Source organism: Lepisma saccharinum, chromosome 22 (assembly GCF_977018435.1).
Source record: "Lepisma saccharinum chromosome 22, izLepSacc3.1, whole genome shotgun sequence".
Lineage (NCBI taxonomy): Eukaryota > Metazoa > Arthropoda > Insecta > Zygentoma > Lepismatidae > Lepisma > Lepisma saccharinum.
The window spans coordinates 8,353,297-8,373,071 of record NC_139250.1 but is presented as its reverse complement, the minus strand read 5'-3'; the positions used below and the strand labels follow the sequence as shown (position 1 = coordinate 8,373,071).

The 19,775-nt window shown below is 39.4% G+C and overlaps 1 protein-coding gene across 1 annotated transcript in view; it reads left to right on the top strand.

Moving 5' to 3' along the window:
* LOC146004641 (uncharacterized) overlaps window positions 1–3,519 on the top strand; it is a 77,992-nt gene extending 74,473 nt beyond the window's left edge. The window contains exon 3 of the mRNA XM_083143543.1: window positions 1,664–3,519. Within this exon, the coding sequence (XP_082999669.1) occupies window positions 1,664–2,683 (1,020 nt within the window). The 3' untranslated portion in view covers window positions 2,684–3,519. The remainder of the gene's footprint in view (window positions 1–1,663) is intronic.
* The last annotated feature ends 16,256 nt before the right edge of the window (window positions 3,520–19,775 follow it).

Below are 19,775 nucleotides of genomic sequence, written 5' to 3'. Positions count from 1 at the left end.
ATAAGGAAAACGTTTGAAAATATGGAAATGATATGCAAAAATAAATAAAATCTGTGCTGAAAGCTAATATGTGTAAAAGTATGTAAAATAAAAGTAGCATTTTACGAACTTACGTACCACAAATCCCAAAGATAATACAAAATAACATTGATTTTAGATTAAATATGTATTTACATATCAATCCGCTCCTTCATTATTAATGTTAGAGTTTTTCGAAATCTCGTTTTACTGAAATAGTTGTTGAAAAGCGAACATTGTTGCTTGTGTGTAGAAAAGGTTCTTATTGTAAAATTACCCTGACAACAGCTTTGTGAGTAATGTCGAAACCGTTGGCATTAACCCAAGTAGGATATAGTTTGTTAACATTCTTGAGAAAATGTAACATGAAATTATAAAGGGAAATTATTTTACTTTAGTTATAGTTTTAATACAATTTCCGTGAAATAATGGGGGGGGTGATATAACGATAATTTAAATGTAAAGTAATCATGTATGTTCCAAAAAAAATCATGGACAAAATACGGTTTAAAAGCTGTTAGGTCCAAAATAAAATATTGATTGATTAAGCACTCAATGTGCTGCTTGGTTGACATCCTATTCTACACCCTCGAATTTTGAATTTTTTTTTCATTATGAAGGTTATGTGATCCTATTTGTGAATAAAAAAAATTGGAGCGCGGAAAGAAGTATTTACGACTCTACAGCCGTTTAAAGTTGCGATTTTGTCGTTTGAAATTGTTGAGTCCAAATTTCCCACCGGTTCCGGGCTCCGCCCCTGGGATAATTGACTTACCGCCCTTTACCGCTACCGCGGCCCCGCATTTATCTATAGAGTCCCTTTTAAATGCATGTTAGAAATTGACCGAAGTCACCTGCCCCAAAACTATTTCTCACTGTTTTCCGCATTGACACACGAAGATACAAAAAATGAAGGCTAAAATTAAACCAAAGAAGGTAACTTACCTCTTTCTACCAAGGGCAGGTATTGAATTGAGGGTCGAAGTTCAATTTGTAAGTCCAAAAATGAAGTATCTCCTACGTTGAAAGTCCTTGTTGTCCTTTTCCACAAAATACCAACCTCCACTTCCTTCCCATCATAAAAATTAGAAGTCGCAAATTATCCCATCCCACAAGTCATTTAGAAAAAACAACCCTCCCTTTTACGGCATGAAGTTGCCAAAAAAAAAATATTATTTCCAATTTCTGAAGTCGCATAAATGAAATCGAATGTCTGAAATGTCCAATCCGTCAATATATCACACAAATAACATATCGCAATCGCAAATGTTCCTATTGCACAAGTCAATCATAAGAAAAAAAAGAAAAAATCAGACGTGCACCTGTGACATAAATCGATGATCCGAAATCTTCAGACTTGCGCCTGTGACATGAATGCATCATTCGCCATCATAAAGTTCTGAAAAACCTTTTTGACGTTACGCAAGGAATTTTAATTTCATAAAAAATGTAAGTTTCGTAGCACGTAGATCTAAAAAATTACTTTCCGCGCTATTTAGAAACATCGTTTATTATGAAGAACTAATTTTTGTAACGAGAATATTTGAAATGTGCGAAAAATCGAGGGTGTAGAAAAGGGTACCGGAATTTGTAGTTATTACTTTGTGTGGTTTTGGTTTTCACGCTCCTTTCTTCTTTCTTTCAGTCCTTCTTCGGTAGAACTTACAACAATCTATCCACGATACAAGAGTGCAAGAACAATGGACAGTGCGTCATCAACAAGAAGAACAGAACGTCGTGCAAGGCCTGTCGCCTTCGCAAGTGTCTCATGGTGGGGATGTCCAAGAGCGGTTCACGCTACGGGAGGAGATCCAACTGGTTCAAGATACACTGCCTCCTGCAGGAGCAGAACCAGGGACAATCGGGGGGCGTTTTCGGGGAAGGACTTGACAAGGTCGTCAAGGGGCCGTGGAACGGGGTGTCAAAGAAGACGGTGCTTCAGCATCACCCTTCCGAGATGTTCGACGACAAGGGTCTCGGAGGGGGGGCTAGTGTCTCTTGTGTCCCCTTGCCGATGTCTGGCGGGAGCCCGGTGGACAAGCACGCTCAAGGAGCCAGGTCGGCCAACAATACCATCACCAGCGGCGGCAATCACAACAATAACTTCTTGGTGAGGAACTTGTCGTACAGTGCCGAGGCGTCCTTGTGGGCCGCGAGAAATTCCTTGTTGCCGCTTCAAGTACCCCCGGACTTGAGTGCCCTTCCGCCTGTGCCCTTGTCGCCCTTCCTTCCTAACCCTTTCATGGGTTTCGGGGTGCAGAACCCCCGGAATCTCCTCTTACCTTACATGGCGGCGGCGGCGACGCATCAAAGGCCCCAACCTGCCTCCTTCCCCCGTCTATCATCTTCATCGTCATCCTCCAGCTCTTGCGAACAAAGGGACTGCCACTCGGAGCCTCCAGTATTACGGGAACTTCCCAAACCGGGGCCCCCGAGCCCTATACCGATGCTAGGGCCCGTGCAGGACAAACCCATGGATCTTTCCGTGAAAGGGCTTCAGGAGCAAGCCAATCAGGCTCTGGAGTTCTCGGATGATGAGGACGCTGACAGCGAAGAAGAACTAAAGGGTAAAGAAGACGACAGCTCTTCAGAGTCTCTTGAGGAAGAGGTAGCAAGCAGAGAGACCAAACCAACAACACCACTCGATCTAACAACGAAGACATGAAGAAAAAAACCTTAATACCTTTTTTTTGTCGGGTGTGCAATATGTGTTAACAAATATGCATAGTATTCTTCTCCTTTGTGCTCTGAACAAGTGGTTGTTTTTTGGGGTGCGTGCGTGCGTTGTCAACAAAGAGTGCAACCGTTACCATTTATAAGAACCTCACCCTTTAGGGGTGTGTTTCTCAACACTTGCAATAAACTCTGGGAAAACCATATACGTCCAGGAACCAGCATTGTAGTATAAGTTCCTTCAACATGACATATCCACAATAATATATTGTTACCTTCGAATCGGGGATTGAAATAAGCGTATGAAGACACTGAAGACTCATAGTTGTGCCTCGAAACATCTTTCCAAACAATACTTGTTTCAGGAAAATTAACAGAGGTGCAAAACATTCTCAAAAAAACTGTTCCTTTTTTCCAGTTTTCTCTACACGATATATATGACTGTGCTAAGCTCTTGAGTGGTTATATGTTCTTGTTATTCCAGGAATCGACAATATATTTATATGTGTAAAAAGTGTACATTATACGTTTAAGTTAAACTGTTATGTTTACGAGCGATCGTAGTGGAAAATTATGTTTTGTTACCATACGCTGCCTAATCAATGGCTTTCCGGCAACGACAATGAGAGGGTGGAGTAATTGTTACGAAATTGGCTTTGTTGCCAATAATGTTATTAGTGCCAAACATCCGTACCTTGTCATATTCTGTATATCAATGAGGGACTTCCCTAGGAACCTTTCCTCACTGAACTTTTCAACATAGATTCCTACTGGAAGGGTGTGTATGTGTGTGGGTGGGTGTGGATGGTCTTAAACTCTCCTGGTCGAGAGACACAGTAAAGCTTGTTCAAATTGAAAAATTGTAAATGTCTTTGGCAAGAATATTATTTTTAAAAAATCTCGAGGGAAAAGCAGTGTATGTGATTCTTTTTATACAATGTTTTTTTGGGGGTTTGTTGTCGTGCAAGAAACGTTCTCGTGTCAATAAATATTTTGTATAAGTTGAAATGTTATTTTTATGAACATAAAACTTAGCGCATGCACTACAAATGTATGGTGGCATTGTCAACAATTACACCATGACAATACAGAAGCATTGTACGGTCACGGACAGTTCTGGGTTGTTACAATACCATTGACTTTCAAAGGGATCATACAACCCAGAACTGCCCAAGCCTGTAAATGATTCATATATTTTAAATTCACTTTCCAAGATAGGTATTGTAGATATACAGTTTGAAGTACTGCCATTTGAAGAGCTAATTATTTCAAGGTTTAGACACTCTAAATTCAGTGTGAGCTATATTGGGGACCCATCAAATCGCCGTCTGAATACTATTTTGTCGTTGTCCATCTGCACTAACTCCTTAAGAGAGATGATTAAAATTAGAATTATGTAAATTTCAAATACACTACAAGAATTCCACAAATATTTTATTATTGTTGATAATACCCACCAACCAGATATGTTATTTCGGAACGTGATGCATTCATGAGTACAGAAGAGGATAACGTGACCAACTCACTTCCGACGAAAAGTGGACATACGATGAAACAGTATTCAGCCGGCGAAATGTCATGTCTGCAATCCAGAATAATTCATACTCTTTCTAACATAATGCATGCCAATCGCCTCGGTAAGTGTGGCAATTCTCAAATTCAGTTCAGTTCAGTGAACAATAGAACGAATACAATTAAATTACACTTACATGTAAACATACCAAAGCTTAAAAGATATATGGAAAGCACAACAGAGAAATAGAAATTTATTGTAAAACAGAAACCAAGTAAAATTCAACATAAAACATAAAAAGCCACATTGAAAAGACGTATCGTGATTACATACAGAACTTCAGTAAACATAATCACGGTTACATGTAAATGGACAGTTGAGAGTTGACGAAGGGTGACAGTTGAGAGCATAGTAGTCACATTTGCAACAAATAATTATCAAATGTTTGTAAACCTAAAATAATTTCGTTCAAAGTCATATCATCCATTGACAACACATATCAGCATTACTGCGGAATTCTCAATAACATTGTAATCATTTGGTACTATTGGCCAGAACATTGTACTCTTTTGATGAATGTAACGCAAAGGGGTTCATAAGAAAGTCTTGGCCCATTCATCGTTCTCACATTAAATCCTTACACATTAAGATGAAGTGTATGTGTGAATGTGTGTATGTAGAAAAATCCGAAACATGTTAATTTAATGTGAATATGACTTAGAAAAATTTGTGCAGAGCAATAATAATGTCTAATATACGCGTTACAAAATGCAATAACAATTAGTAAAAAATATTTAAAAAATACGTAGAAACCAACAGTGGAAAGGTGAATGCCTGGGAAATATATTTTCATGGAGCCATTCAGTCTGGTTTTCAACATTTTAATGTTTTGTTATTAAAAAAATAAAAGTAAAGATACCCCTGTGCGTGTGCACACATACCATGAAGGCACATGGGGTGATGTGGAAGTATAAAGTTCCACAAATTCTTGATCTCAGCTATAGTTGGGATGATGTGATCAGGATCATGCTCCCTTTAGCGCTCCAGGGATGTCCCCAGGTACCCATTTACACGAAGCTGGGTGGGCCTGAGAGCCGTGCGGAAATAGCGAAATGACTGGAAGAATTCATGGTCTAGATCACCTGCCCCGGGATTCGAACCCAGGTCGTTCGCGTGGTAACCAGATCCTGATCTCAGACCCAACTGGTTGCTCAACTACATTGCTCTATCTGTCAACCAATCGTCTTCGGGGGTGTGTGCTTCAATGAGTGTCAACAACCTCAGTTGCGAAGCAAAAGCTGTAGCGGTAACATCGCTCTCCCGTTGCAACGTTGCCAAGCTTACGTCTGCTTTGTCAGTTATCTTTACTAACTTGTTTGTACAGTGTTTTGGTATTTTATGTACGAGGGGTGTTCCATAAGTAGTAAGCCTGATAGGGTTCCCATAGTTCAATCTGAAAGTAATTTGGGGATTTGAAATAGCAATTCTTTGTAAGTGTATATGCAAAGCGGTGTCTAGTTCTAACTATCCTAGTTGTCTTTGCAGGAGCTGGAAGTGTGCTAAGTGCGTAACGTCAGAAAAATGAAAGAAGAGATACGAGCAGTGATGAAGTATCTGTTGAAAAAGAGGTTGAGTCCCAAGGAAATCCATGAGGATATGGTGACAACATTAGGAGAGGATGCTCCATCCTCTGCCACAGTGAAGAGATGGGTAGGCATCAAAACAGTAGAAACACTCCGGTTCCCCCACCCCAAAGAAGGCAAAGTCCGGTTCCTCTGCTGGGAAAGTGATGACGACAGTCTTCTGGGACTCTAAGGGTGTTTTGTAGGTTGATCATCTCCGAAAGGGAAATACCATGCCCGGAGAGCATTATGCTTCCCTGGTGAGGCAATTACGGGGTGTTTTGAAGACTAAGCGATAGGGAAAGCTCTCTAAAGGGCTGATTCTGCATCAGGATAATGCACGTGTTCACACACCGCTTGTTGCGATGACAACCATCCGTGATTGTGGGTTCGAATTGTTGGAACATCATCCTTATTCACCCGATCTTGCTCCATCAGACTTTCATCTCTTCCCTCACCTGAAAAAAGCTTTGGGCGATGTGCATTATCAGTGTGATGATGACGTCATCAGTGCTCTGGGTGACTATTTTGCAAGCCTTGAGGAAAGCTTTTATGAGACCGTAATAAAAGCAATGCAGAACCGTTGGCAAAAGTGTGTGGACCTGCAAGTAGACTACGTAAAAAAATAGGTGGCTATTGTGGTCCCATTCTGTTCCCTTCTAGGTTAGGCTTGCTACTTATGGGACACCCCTCGTATTAATTTTCCGTGCTTTGTGTACTATTGTACAACTTTTATCTAGGAACAGCGCTGATCAACTCCCCTCCCCCCCCGTTTTACAGTACGTTTGGCAACATGCTGTGTATCCGAGGCTCATTTGTCTCGTCCCGCCAGGAACTTTCGGTGCCTTGTGACTCGAAAATGCCCGAAGAGAATTCAACTGATTCGTTGTTTCCCAGCCGCCGGTTGGAAATGCGAGCGGTATAGTCTTAATAGTAATAATAAAAACAATAATGTGCATTTTTATCAGAAAGAGAAAGTGAAATTGAGGCCTCTTGAAACGAAAACTGCGTAGGCAATGACGAAGGTGACCACTGGTAACTGTTACAACAGTACCCTCCTGTGTTAGCTTCTACCCATTTTCTGTGTGTTACTTTTTTTCCGGAACATGCATTCTGTCTCCAAAATAACAGTATACCGAGCACAAGATCACCATTAACCAGTTTCCTTTATGGTAAGACCGACTGAAAAGAAGGTCACTTTTGCTAGTGGTTCCTTAGCTGCGGCGCAGAAAAAGGAAACAAGGCTACCAATAAGAAGACAATATGGTTACCCGCAGCGAATTCTCTGTGATGCAAATGGGTCTGAGAGCGGAGTTCAAAGCATCACTTCCATTGACCCGCATAAGGATGCGAGGAGATGTTTTGGCGATGGCTGAATCTCGTCTTCCCCCGATTGATTTACAACGCGGCAGTAAAAGATGGCTGGTGCTTGCTTTTTAAGATCAGTGTTTCCATATTCAAAGTACTAGAAAAGAGCTAAATCATCACCATTCTTCACTGCTTAAAATCTTGAATTGTTAAGACCACTTTATGCACAGATAGACTAATCGGGACTGGACCTACAGTTTAAAGTGAGATTCAAACCACTGCACAATATCCTCCACCGTGTATCGAAACCTAGACCCCTTGATTACAAGACGACGTTCACTGCACTTCAGGGCTTCAATGATGTGATGGAATTATGTCTATCTAAAATGACTATAACTACTGGAACTAGAAAACTGCTTACATTAGGGTGAAAACTGGACGGAAAAGAGGTGAGTTGACAACAGTACTTCTTACAGAATTATGTCCAACTGAAAGGACTACAGTAGAACTAGAAAACTGCTTGAATCAGGGTGAGATCTGGACCCAAAAGAGGTGAGTTGGCAACAGTACTTCTTAAAGAATCATGTCCAACTGAAAGGACTGCAATGGAAATAGAAAGCTTCTTGAATCAGGGTGAGATCTGGACCCAAAAGAGGTGAGTTGGCAACAGTACTTATTAAAGAGTTATGTCGAACTGAAAGGATTACAATGGAACTAGAAAACTGTTTGAATCAGGGTGAGATCTGGATCCAAAAGAAGAGAGTTGGCAACGGTGCCACTTAAAGAATTATATGTAACTAAGAGGACTATACTGCAAGTAGAAAACTGCTTGCAACAGGGTGAGATGTGGACCCCAAAGAGTTAAGTTGGCAACATTACTTATTAAAGAATTATGTTTAACTAAAGGGACTATAGTAGAACTAGAAAAGTGCTTGCATGAGGGTGGGATCTGGATGGAAAAGAGGTGTGTTGGCAACAGAACTTCTTGCAGAATTATGTCCAACTGAAAGGACTACAGTGGAACTAGAAAACGGCTTGAATCAGGGTGAGATCTGGACTCAAAAGAGGTGAGTTGGCAACAGCACTTCTTAAAGAATTATGTCTAACGAACAGTACTGTATTGAAACCAGAAAACTATTTACATCAGGGTAAGATCTGGATCCAAAAGAGGTGAGTTGGCAACGGTACTTCTTGAAGCTCAATGCATCTATTTTGGTTCGAAAGCGGAGGCAATGGCACATTAGTTTCCAAGGGTGATAGATATTGAAACAGCTTCTTGGCTTCTGAAAGATATGAACAAACAAGACGAGCAGACAAAAAGAATGTGCTTTCAGCTGTCAAAGCAACTTTTCTATTTCCTAATGTTTTTGAATACATTTGCAGATCTCGTATGACCGTTTTAAGGTGTCAGGTGTCTCCTCAGGAGAACAAAGGACAGTCGAGTTAATGATACCACAAAAGGTAATTAACGATTGGTAAGATAACCCGAACCTGTAGCTTGCGGTTGCTTATTGGTATTTCTTCCTTGGGACCTGCTTTCCCGAAATCTTACAAACGCCGAACGTCATGACATCCGCCATGTTATGGTTGTTGTTTACGGTCGAAGGTGATTTACAGCGGAGGGGCCATAGGGGCTATTTCCGTAAACAGCTGTCGGTCGTAGTTTCTGATTTTGGTCACGTTTCGTGCAGAGGCGTCGCCAGAGGAGGAGGTCTGGCCCACCGCAATATAGCCACGTGAAAAAAATTGTCAGAATCATTTGGTTTGATTGATTTGGCTTATTTCACTTCGGGTTTCTCCACTTTTTGGCTAATTGCGAAGATGAGGATGGGTGACGATATGATGAAATTTGATGAGCACTCACAAATAACATTCATCCAAGGTCGGGATTCGAACCCGGGACTCCTGGCCTCGTAGCGCACTGCGTCAAACACTCAGCCACGTTGGATGGTCTAATCAATTGGAGATAGAATCACATATACATCGGAGCCGGCCTCTGTGGCAGAATGGTTAGCAGAGCATGGGTCATGGGTCCCGGGTTAGAATCTCGGATCGGGCATGTGCATTCTTTGTGAGCGTACCATCATGATATCATCACTCATTCTCATCTTCGCGGTTAGACAAAAAAGTGGCAGAAAAGCGAAGTAAAATACACCAAATCAATCAATCAAAATATACACAGAGGAGGGTTAAGAGAGTGTGATAGAGAGAAAGACAGGATCAAAGAGAAGAGAGGGAGACAATGGAAGCAAAAAAGAGAAAGAAAGAGGGATAGGAAGGAAGAAGAAGAAATAAAGAGAAAGTGAGAATGGAAGTGCTCTAGATATCATTGTTGTAAAGGGCTTTGTCCCCGTATGATTTGATGAGTGGAAACAGCCTAAAAAACTAAACATCAATATATTTTATAGCCTATCAAAATAGTTTCACATTTTGAGCTCTTCTCTCTCTCTCTCTCTCTCTCTACCGTTGTCTCTTCCTTCTCTCTGTTTCCACTATGTAAGCTATCCCTTTCTCTCCTCTATTCCTATCTCTTTGTCTTTTTACTCCTGTCGCTCTCCTCTTTCTATCTCTCTTTGTATCCCTGTCTCTCCCTCTTTCTATCTTTGTCTCTTACACTCTCTGTATCACCTCCTATCTCACTTCGTATCCCTGTCTCTCACTCATCCTATCTCTCAGTCTTTCTATATCTGTCTCTCACCTTATCTCTCTTCGTATCCCTGTCTCTCCCCTCTTCCCCTCTGTCCTTGTATCCCTATCTCTCACTCTTCCTATCTCTCTGTCTTTCTATCTCTGTCTCTTACACCCTCTGTATCTCCCCCTATCACTCTCTCTTTTTCTGCATCTGTCTCCCTTCTCCGTTCTTGCCTCTCCCTCTCTCCACTCTGTTCCTGTCTCCCCATTTCTCTTTTTTACTCTGTCTGTACCTCTTTTTATGTCTCTTGGTGCTCATCTCTGCCCGTCCGTCTAACTATCTATCTCTGCTTGGCACCGCAGCCCTTGGAGAGAACTTCCATGACGACCATTATTTAATAGACATTGGACTTGGCAGTGGCTTGCCAATGTTCTGCCTCTGCAGATCTTTATTCGTCTTTCAAGAGATCATACCTGGAGAAACCGTGCCATGGTAAACCGCTTGCGTATATCATCTGCATATGGCGAAATCGATACATTAACATGCGCGCGGTGCATCCTCCTCAATGGATTCCCGGCGGCTCCCAAATCAGCTCCAGGTGGGTGTCCCACATTCGTTCTGATCGCCTTTACCTTTCTATATATCGACCGGGTGGCAGGGGTCAGGCGCATCTATCGCAAGACAATGGGATCCACCGGAGGGTCATTTGCATCTCCTCCGCGCTATGGACGAGTTCTTTCCTTTCTGTGTGACCTGGGGGAGAAGATTCAATTCTACGCTCTTGCATGACACGTATGCATATGTGCATGTATGTGACGTTTGGATGACCGCTCGCAGCGTACTCGTTTCGTTAAAGAAGTGGTTCAAGTTTGTTAATATAAAGCGATGCCGAGGAGGGGGTGCAATCCTTTCAGAAGCGGTTAAAGTTATTTTAATAATACGACGATTCCTGGGGAAGGGGGATTTGTTAGTCAGTAAACACCACAGTAAAGATACAGTAAAATGAAAACACCATTAAGCCTTGTTTCCATGATTATGAAAAACTAAATATGCTGACCAAGGCAGTAATTTATTTTATTAAAAACATAAACTAAACGTAACGTTTCAACCTTCTAGCAAGGTCTTCTTCAGACTCTGTATCAAGTACAAAAGTATTTTCAAACTTGGTAGTCTTCCTGTCTCCTTTATGCATTTCTTGAATCCTCTCCTCCTACAGTTTTTTATGATTCTTTCTTTTATAGTTTGTTCTTCTTCTGTTCCACAAATCTCCTCATATCCATTTTCTTTTAGGTCTTCAAACTTCCTCTCGTACCATTCTCTTTCCATCACCACAATTGCTCCACCTTTATCTGCCTGCTCTATCACCACATCATTTCTTGTTTTTATTTTCTTCATCCCTTCCCTTTCTTTTTGACTCAAATTATCTACTTTTCCTTGTTTTCCCATTTCTTTCTTCAGTATGGCTGCTGTTCTTCTTCTAATCTTGTCTCTTTCTGGTTCTTCTTTTATATGGAGCACTGCTTCTTCAATGTCATATATAACTTCCTCATAATCTACATATCTTTCTTTAACTTTGAAACCTCTTCCTAGTTTTAAAAAAGCTTCCTCTTCTTTTGTTAGGTCTACATTCCCTATTACCACAACTCTTCTTCTGGTATCCTCTTCTTCTTCCTCTTCACCTCTTCCTTCTTTCCATCCTAGTCCCTCTCCTTTCTTCTTCAAATTTATTTTCATTTTCTCTCTAAATTTCCTCTGCCAGATTTTCATTTCGTGAGGACTTTTGTACTTGATACAGAGTCTGAAGAAGACCTTGCTAGAAGGTTGAAACGTTACGTTCAGTTTATGTTTTTAATAAAATAAATTACTGCCTTGGTCAGCATATTTAGTTTTTCATAGTAAAATGAAGTAAAATATCGATATTATATAAAAAAATCCACAACCATTTTAAGCACACACGCAAACATACTCACGAACACACACACATACAAATACACCCCTGTTTGTGCGTCCTGTATTTCATGCTAGTCCTGTTCGCTATGCCCAATACGAGCAAGACTTCCATAACTTTTCACTCTCTGTACATACACACTTCTAATTTTCTTCGAGTAGAGGGTGAATCATGGAAAATACTAGACTTCTAGGATAATATGCAAGGAAAAGAAGCATATAGCTGGACACATACAGAACGAGTAGACAAAACCAACTCTCCACAAACAATTATTTCTTTGTTAAAAAAGTAAAAAGGCAAACAGAGCATTTTGTGTGTACAGTCACTATACACACGTCAAACAAGGAGGTTGCGTAAGATACAAGCGGTAACAGTTTCATACATCGGAGACACATTTCTTCATTTTTACAGAAGAAACTACTTACGGAAATGTGTTTCTCTAAGGTTTCCAACGTTAGTCGAGGTATTTTCTTTCATCGTGGTATCTATTTGACCGGGAAACCATGTCAGTCTTTCCAACCCCCCCTTTTTTTAACTATGCTTGCCTAACCTAACCAAACCTAACCTAACCTTATCGGAATGGTTCGTGGGGCTATCCGTGAATGGTTTGTGGGGCTATCCGTCAGCTACCCGTGCATAATGTACAATTTGCACACGTGACGAACACGATAGTAGGTATTTTTTTTCGGTGAAGAAGGTTGGAAACACTGATATTCGAAAACAAAAGAAGCGATATCATTCGCAAAGTAAGCACTTAGAAAAATGAGTTATTTTAGTAGAAAAAGTGTTTTTTTTCGTGTAAAAAGCATAATGGCACCTTGAACTATGATCCGCAATACACAATTGGTAAGTACGAACCATGCGAAACGCAAAATACACGATTTTAATGTGTCTCCGATCTATGAAACTGGTACCATACAAGCTGCATGCTGCAAAACTAGTAGGCTCACATGGAACCTGATAGGATGACGTTGGAAACACTGTGTTGGGGGCGGAGTCAGTCATTGCACATGCGCATAAGACTTGTGCCATTGAAAATTTTGACTATTGTTAAAGGAGATAATAGATGTTGGGTTTTGGTAAGTTATGGAAATAAAACGTTCAATATAGTTGTTTCATGTGATTTAACAATGTGAATGACAGAAATTTAATAAATAAGATTGTGTTTTGGATTAGTAGTGTACACACAAGGGAGTAAGATGCTACAAACCACTTTCAACCATCTCTCCTAAAATAAACATTGTTGTAATAAGTATAAATAGTAAAACACAGCATGAAATCTCCCCAAAATAAGTGATTCACAATACCCCATCACACAATAAATTACTGACATGGCAGTCTTATATATTTTGAAACAATTGTCTACTTAGTAACATAATGGCTAATGTATTCTATTTTAACCTATGCTTCAGAGTTCGATTGCAAGTGGGAACCAGTGTTGCCACAATATGAGGGCACAATTTCTCTTTCCAAGGGTCAAAATTTCCCTTGTTAGATCAATTTTTCCCTTGACTTAAGCAAATTATATAATAATAATAATAATTAGTAGTAGTAGTAGCAGCAGCAGCATTATTAGTGGTGGTAGTGGAAGCAGTAGTAGTACATAGTTAAGAATTCCGTTGAATTCGTTATTCGTTTGAATAAAAAATATATTTTTTTAAATTTCGCATTTCAGTTTCACCACTTCCTGACCAGAATCCTGGTCAGGAATCCATTTAATCGTAAATCACATCCTCATCGTTACTATTTATCCAAAGATCCATAAAGCAACGTACAATAAACTTAAAGGAGCAGAAACGAGTAGGAATTGCAAAATAAATAAATAACATAAAAATGTGGATATGAAATTCGAAATTAACATAAACTGTATTAATTTAGTCAGATGACCTTAAAATTTCCCTGCAATTGTGGTATTTTTCATCGAAATTCTCTTTTCCCTTTAGGCTAAAATTTCGGTCCGAATTTCCATGCAAAAGGGAAATTTCCCTTCATGTGGCAACACTGGTGGCTCCATCATGCTCTCAACTCTTAATAAGTTCGAAATGTCGACATTCATCGCACTCTAATGTACAGATGTCAGAAAAGTAAACTGTTACATACGTACTTTTCTGACATCTCAAACGGATCACCCTGTATATAAACTTCGTTTGATTCCATTGAAATATTCGGTAACAATACAGGGTGTCCACAATTTTGTAAGAAGAAAATTCCAGGTTTTCTAAACCAAGAACCAGAATTTTTCAGACCATGTAATAAAGATAATTCACGTATTTAAACATGTGTGTAAGAAGGTCACTACATTTTTGCTAAAGAACAGACTCAGTATATCAAATAACCAAGTTTTTAGAATAGCCACATCACATGCTGAAAGTAATAACAAGGGAAACGGAACAGATACTGGGCAGGAGCATCAGGCGACGGAGCTTTTACGATTGATTTGGTGTTTTAAGACCACTTTTATGCACAGTAAGGCTAATCGGGACTGGGCCTACAGTTTAAAGTGGGATCCGAACCACTATGTGCCTCTACCGGGTATCGAAACCGGGACCCCTTGATTACAAAGGGACGACGTTTCACTGCGCCTTGATGAGCTTTTACGTATTACTCGCCACGTAATGACTAATTGTACATGAAGAACTGCATTTTACAGTAAAAATCATAAAAATTATAGCATAATTAATATATTATAATAAACTGTACATATTCATATATTAATCCTAATATCAATTAAACCCAACCAAAAAAATTGCAACAAGAAGGTAAGAAAGGCCAATAACCACTTCTTATACTACAGAGCATTCATTACCTGACATTCGCTACGAGACTCGGTGGCTATCTTTACAGAAAAAGTAAATTCCTTGACTTTTCCAGGTTTTATAGACGGATAGGTCACCCTGCAATAATTGTTACCAAAAACTGTAGTCATTCTGTCTATCTAAGTCTTTAGTATTCTCGGTAATCTTATCTACAGGTTCCATTGTAATGGTTGGAGTCACTAAAATCAGGTATTCAAGTCAAGTATCAACAATTACATACACCCGTCGACATTTTCGTAGAAAAAAAACCTTTACTAGCTTGAAGATTCGAACCAGCGCGTTTCTTTCTTACAGCTCGTTCCCAAAGCATGATGCCTTAAACTGCATGGCCCCGGTAGTAGACGTATGGAACCATCCGGTGAAGGCATCTAATGTTTACGTACTAGCAAAGGGAAGTTTTAAGTGCGTGACCAATACAATGGCTATTTCGGAAAACCAAACGCAATTTTCCTACCGTCGAAATATTTTAAAATGCGATATCGAGAAGGGTACTACTTTCGTATAGATGAAACACCTATAAATCATTTATTTCGCACTTTTTTACATTGCTAACGTACTATTCTGCATTGCGAAACATTTCTTTAGGTGTAATAATAAATTTCTAACGAAAATAATGTCCATTTCTTACATTTACGAGTACTTACTGTTCTTCGTTATTTCGATTCTGTAACACACATTATGGCGATAGCGTACTGGTTCATCGCGCGTTGTGCGAGTGTTTTGTCGATTTATGCAGTGTTGAACCTTGTTCACCGAAAAATACCTATTTTCGTACCCGGATTTGAAATTATGCTAATACCTCGCAAACCATTGACGTTAGCCCCACAAACCATTGACGTTAGCCCCACAAACTATTCACGTTAACCCCACAAACCATTTCCCGTAATGTTAGGTTAGGTTAGGTTAGGCAAGCATAGTTTTTTAAAAAAAATTAAAAAATTAAAAATACTCGACACGTCATGTAATAGTGAAAACACGGCGAGGTTTGAGGCAAATGGCGGCAGCAGCAATAACGTGTCGGAGAGATATTTTCGCAGATAAACACATGATTTCGCATTAAAATGGATCAAAACTACATTCCCGAACTTCAACAACGCTAGAGAAAATGATTTGCGTAAGTACTTTCTTATGTAAAAAGTAAGAAATCCGTTTCCGCTATACGAAAGTGTTACCTCGAGAACGTAATATGCAGTGATATCAAACCGTAATCATTGTAGCTTCCACAGAGGTTGCAACACATCGCCTCAGTTCACTATAGGTTTAGCTAGACACATCTGAATCGGTAACTTGACAACGGACGATGCGGGGAGTCAAATACAAATTAAAATTATCAACGCATGTTGAAGACAGTGGAGTGGGAAACTTGTTAATTCCACAATATGCTACAATTCCTCTGCACATTTTGCTTCATGTGAAGATAATTTCAAACCTTCCAATGAAACAAAGATTGGAACCGATTGAATATTACAAGCAACAAGACGTTTTCAAAACCAATAGTGGACATCCTATCATTAAGCAGACGTGTTGCTATGTAAACTCACCGAAATGTTCAACAATTACATACATCTGTCGAAATTTTCGTAAAAGAAAATTACCTTTAGCATCCTGAAGATTCGAACCAGCGCGTATCTTGCAGCCAGCTTCCAATGCTTACGAATTCGCATTCCTCGTGCCGGTAGGGAGCGCACGGAGCGTACCATACCAACTGTTTTGTCCAGGTCAGCTTTGCTGGGAACACGCCTCCTCGGGTACGGAGCAATTAGTGATTGACAGATCGTGCCATTCTAACTTTGTGAGCTTCTTTAGCGCAACCGACGATTTGCGACAGGTAGACCATAACGTGGCTGTATCGCCTCCATCTCTAGAGAACTCATTGTCATTCCTTCCGTTCAAATAGTTCACAATATCACCTTTTGACACCTTTTGACACCTTTTGACGGCTATCTTTGTATTTGAGCTTAGCCAAAAGGCCGAGTTTTGTAGTTAGAGATCGGTTAGTCCATCGAACTCTCCAGCCTGACTATTGCCTATTCTTTTTTGGCTTTTTGTCAATTAGAAGAGCTCCGCAGCGATCTGCGCATATCGGGACTTAACTTGTCAGGCTATAGCAAACCACTTCACGCATTTCCAAACGTTTTTTGGGGGTTTATGATGGGGATAAAAAAAATAATTACTGAAATATTAAATTTAAAACCCCGAAAAAACGTTTGTTCTATTAACAAAAGGGCATAAAACGTACGAATTTTTTGATTTGGGCTTTTACAGCGGAAATAAATTATAGAAAAAGGTTGAAATAGAGCAAAATTCAAATTTATGAAACTTTATCGTACTTGCGGCACCTCAAGACATGCTCCGATCACCATCAAATTTTATTTTGGTTGTTTTTACATCAAAAGGCAACTTTTCCATACTATTAGATTTTTTTTTTAATATTTCTTTTTCGTTCCACCCTACTGGGCATGGCTGTTCTCTGGGAGTGTCCCTTCATCAATTTCATCATATCGTCACTCATCCTCGTCTTCGCGATTTGGCACGAAGCCAAAAAATAAATAGTAAACCAAATCAATCAACCAATCAATCAAGATCACGGTGGGAAATGAAAACTCAGCCTTGAAGTCTAATTTTGGAAGACATGTTTTTGCAAGGTCACAAGAAATCAAGGGTTAACAATAATTTTTCAGAAAACCACCTTGTAGTACCTTACATAATAGATTCGTGTATGGGAATGTAATTAGCAATAAATAACTAAATTCATCAAAGTATGGCCTTAATCATTTCTGCAAACACCCCCCCCCCCACTTATTCCGAGACAAATTAAAACATTCCGGGAAGTGTACCGACTTAACTTTATCAGGCTGTGTATCTTGACAGTTCTTTCACTATCCAAGTGTTCTTATTATTTTTAACACTTTTTAGAAATTGATAGAAAATAGGCAGAAATTCAACACTACTTTTTTACTAAACGTTCAAGCACACTGGGAAAAACGTGTGTGTATTGCTTGAAAATTAAAACGGAAGAACTGGGGTTTGATCACAAGATCATTGCTCATTCGAGAGAAAAAAGAAGACTGGCAACCCAAAGCCTCAACCATTTACTCTACGATTCACTTCTTCCAGTTGTGTCTGACAAAGTTGTAAAGTAAGCAACTTTCTATCTGATGGTTGTTTACAACTTACAGATATTCCTACACCTATATTTCACCTACACAGTGAAATACTTTTGGTAAACTTTCCGTATCCGGAAAACGCCTGAAACTCGCTATTTATGTCATTTTCGATAATCCTACTTACGTATTCTGCATTGAGAAACATTGCTGAAGGTGGCATTTCGCTTTTTTTTCACGGAAATAATCTATATTTTCGACGTATGAAGTAAGTTTTCTTCGTTTCTATTTCCCTTCGGTAACACGGTAAATGGCGGTCGCAGTTTCACTACCCGTAGTCGGCATGCAGTGTTTCCACCCCACTTCACCCAAAAATACCTACGTAGCCCCACAAACCATTGACGCATAGCCCCACGAGCCATTTCCGGTAAGGTTAGGTTAGGTTGGATCACGTTTAGGATAGAATAGTTAAAAATTGGTTTAGAAAAAAATTCGTAGCCACACACACCATTCACGCATAGCCCCATAATCCTTTGACACATAGCCGCACGATCCATTGACACATAGCCCCCACAAACCATTTGCGGAAACGTACCTTCTTCAGTTACAAAAACACGTGTTTGGAAACACTGACCGGGATTACGTCATCACACACAGTCAACACCCGACTGGAAGGAAATGGATGCAACAGCTTTCGTGCATCGGTCACACATTTATATCGAAAAATAGATGATTTACCGGCAAAATTGAATGAACGATGCGAGAAAACACTTCCCCGAACTTCCACAAGTCTACAGAAACTGCATTCGGTAAGTAATTTCTCCTGCAAATTTTAAGAAATCCGTTTTCCGGATACGGAAACATTTAATAATTTCTAATCAACAAGGTTTCTTCATACCATTAACTGCAAGTTACAATAAAAGCAGCAATGAAGAAACAACATTTGAAATCACATCACTAACTCTCTTAGTCTTACTTAAAATTAAAAACGTCGACTTACTAACTACTTGCTATAATTGTCGGTTAACCTTACCTGTATCTACAAGAATCACATGAAGTTGGTTTATCAGTATAAAGTGAGTAATGATCAGTCAAGTGGTTTCATTACCTCATGACTTGTCCATATCATGTACACGTGCGTCATATATACGCAGTATTCCGAACTAAAGCTAAAATTCAAGCCAGCATACAGCGGAGGTAAGGTCGAATTTATGTGTAGAACGGATATCAGAGAAAATAGAGAGAAGTGCAGGAAATAGGTAATGAGAGTGAAAGGATAAAACAGAAAAATAGCGAAAAGGAAGGCACAACCCAAGTATAACACCTATTGGGTGAAGGTACGTGTCAATAATATTTTTTAACTTTGTTGGACTTTCTGAGTGTACTTTTCAACTTAAGAATAAAAAAAAGAAACAGAACTCAAACATTACTTTTTACTGCATATTAATTCACATTGTGAGCAATGTGCGTGAGTCTGTTAAAAAAATTAATGAGAATAGGTGGGAATCGATCTCACGACCAATGTTTTTTTTAGGGGAGAAAAACGTAAGTTCACTGCCTTAACCGACTACTCCACGAACTGTATATAAGTGATACAACTTTCAACAGCTTCACGGCTTATCTTCCAATCCCTGACTCAAAAGTCTCAACACACATGCTTTCTTTGAGAAATATTAGAAAAAGAGGTTTAATATTAATTCTCTATGAATAGTAAATCATGAAGAACTGGAATTCTTATGGGCATGGTTTGTAAAACACATTCAGAATGCAAACATGATTGTTTATGTCTCATATCAATGCAATGTAAAAATAATATGATCTACATTCTACATTAAAAGTCAGTATTCCTGTATATGAAGAATGTAAACAATCCTTTACATAGATAAAAAAAATAGTACGTTCTTCTTCACAAAAATGTGGAAGAGGTAAACTTCATAAACGAAGTATATATACAGGGTGAGCATAAATTATTTCCCTGATTACAAACTTGTATTGCTAAAGAACTATGCTAGATACAGATATGCGGTGTGTTGGAAATGGTAGCTTAACTCATAATGTCTTGTTATCAGTACACTTCGACATGTGCTCCCTTTGTTGCCCTTAGAACGTCTAGGCGATACTCAATTTCTCTCCATGTCTTT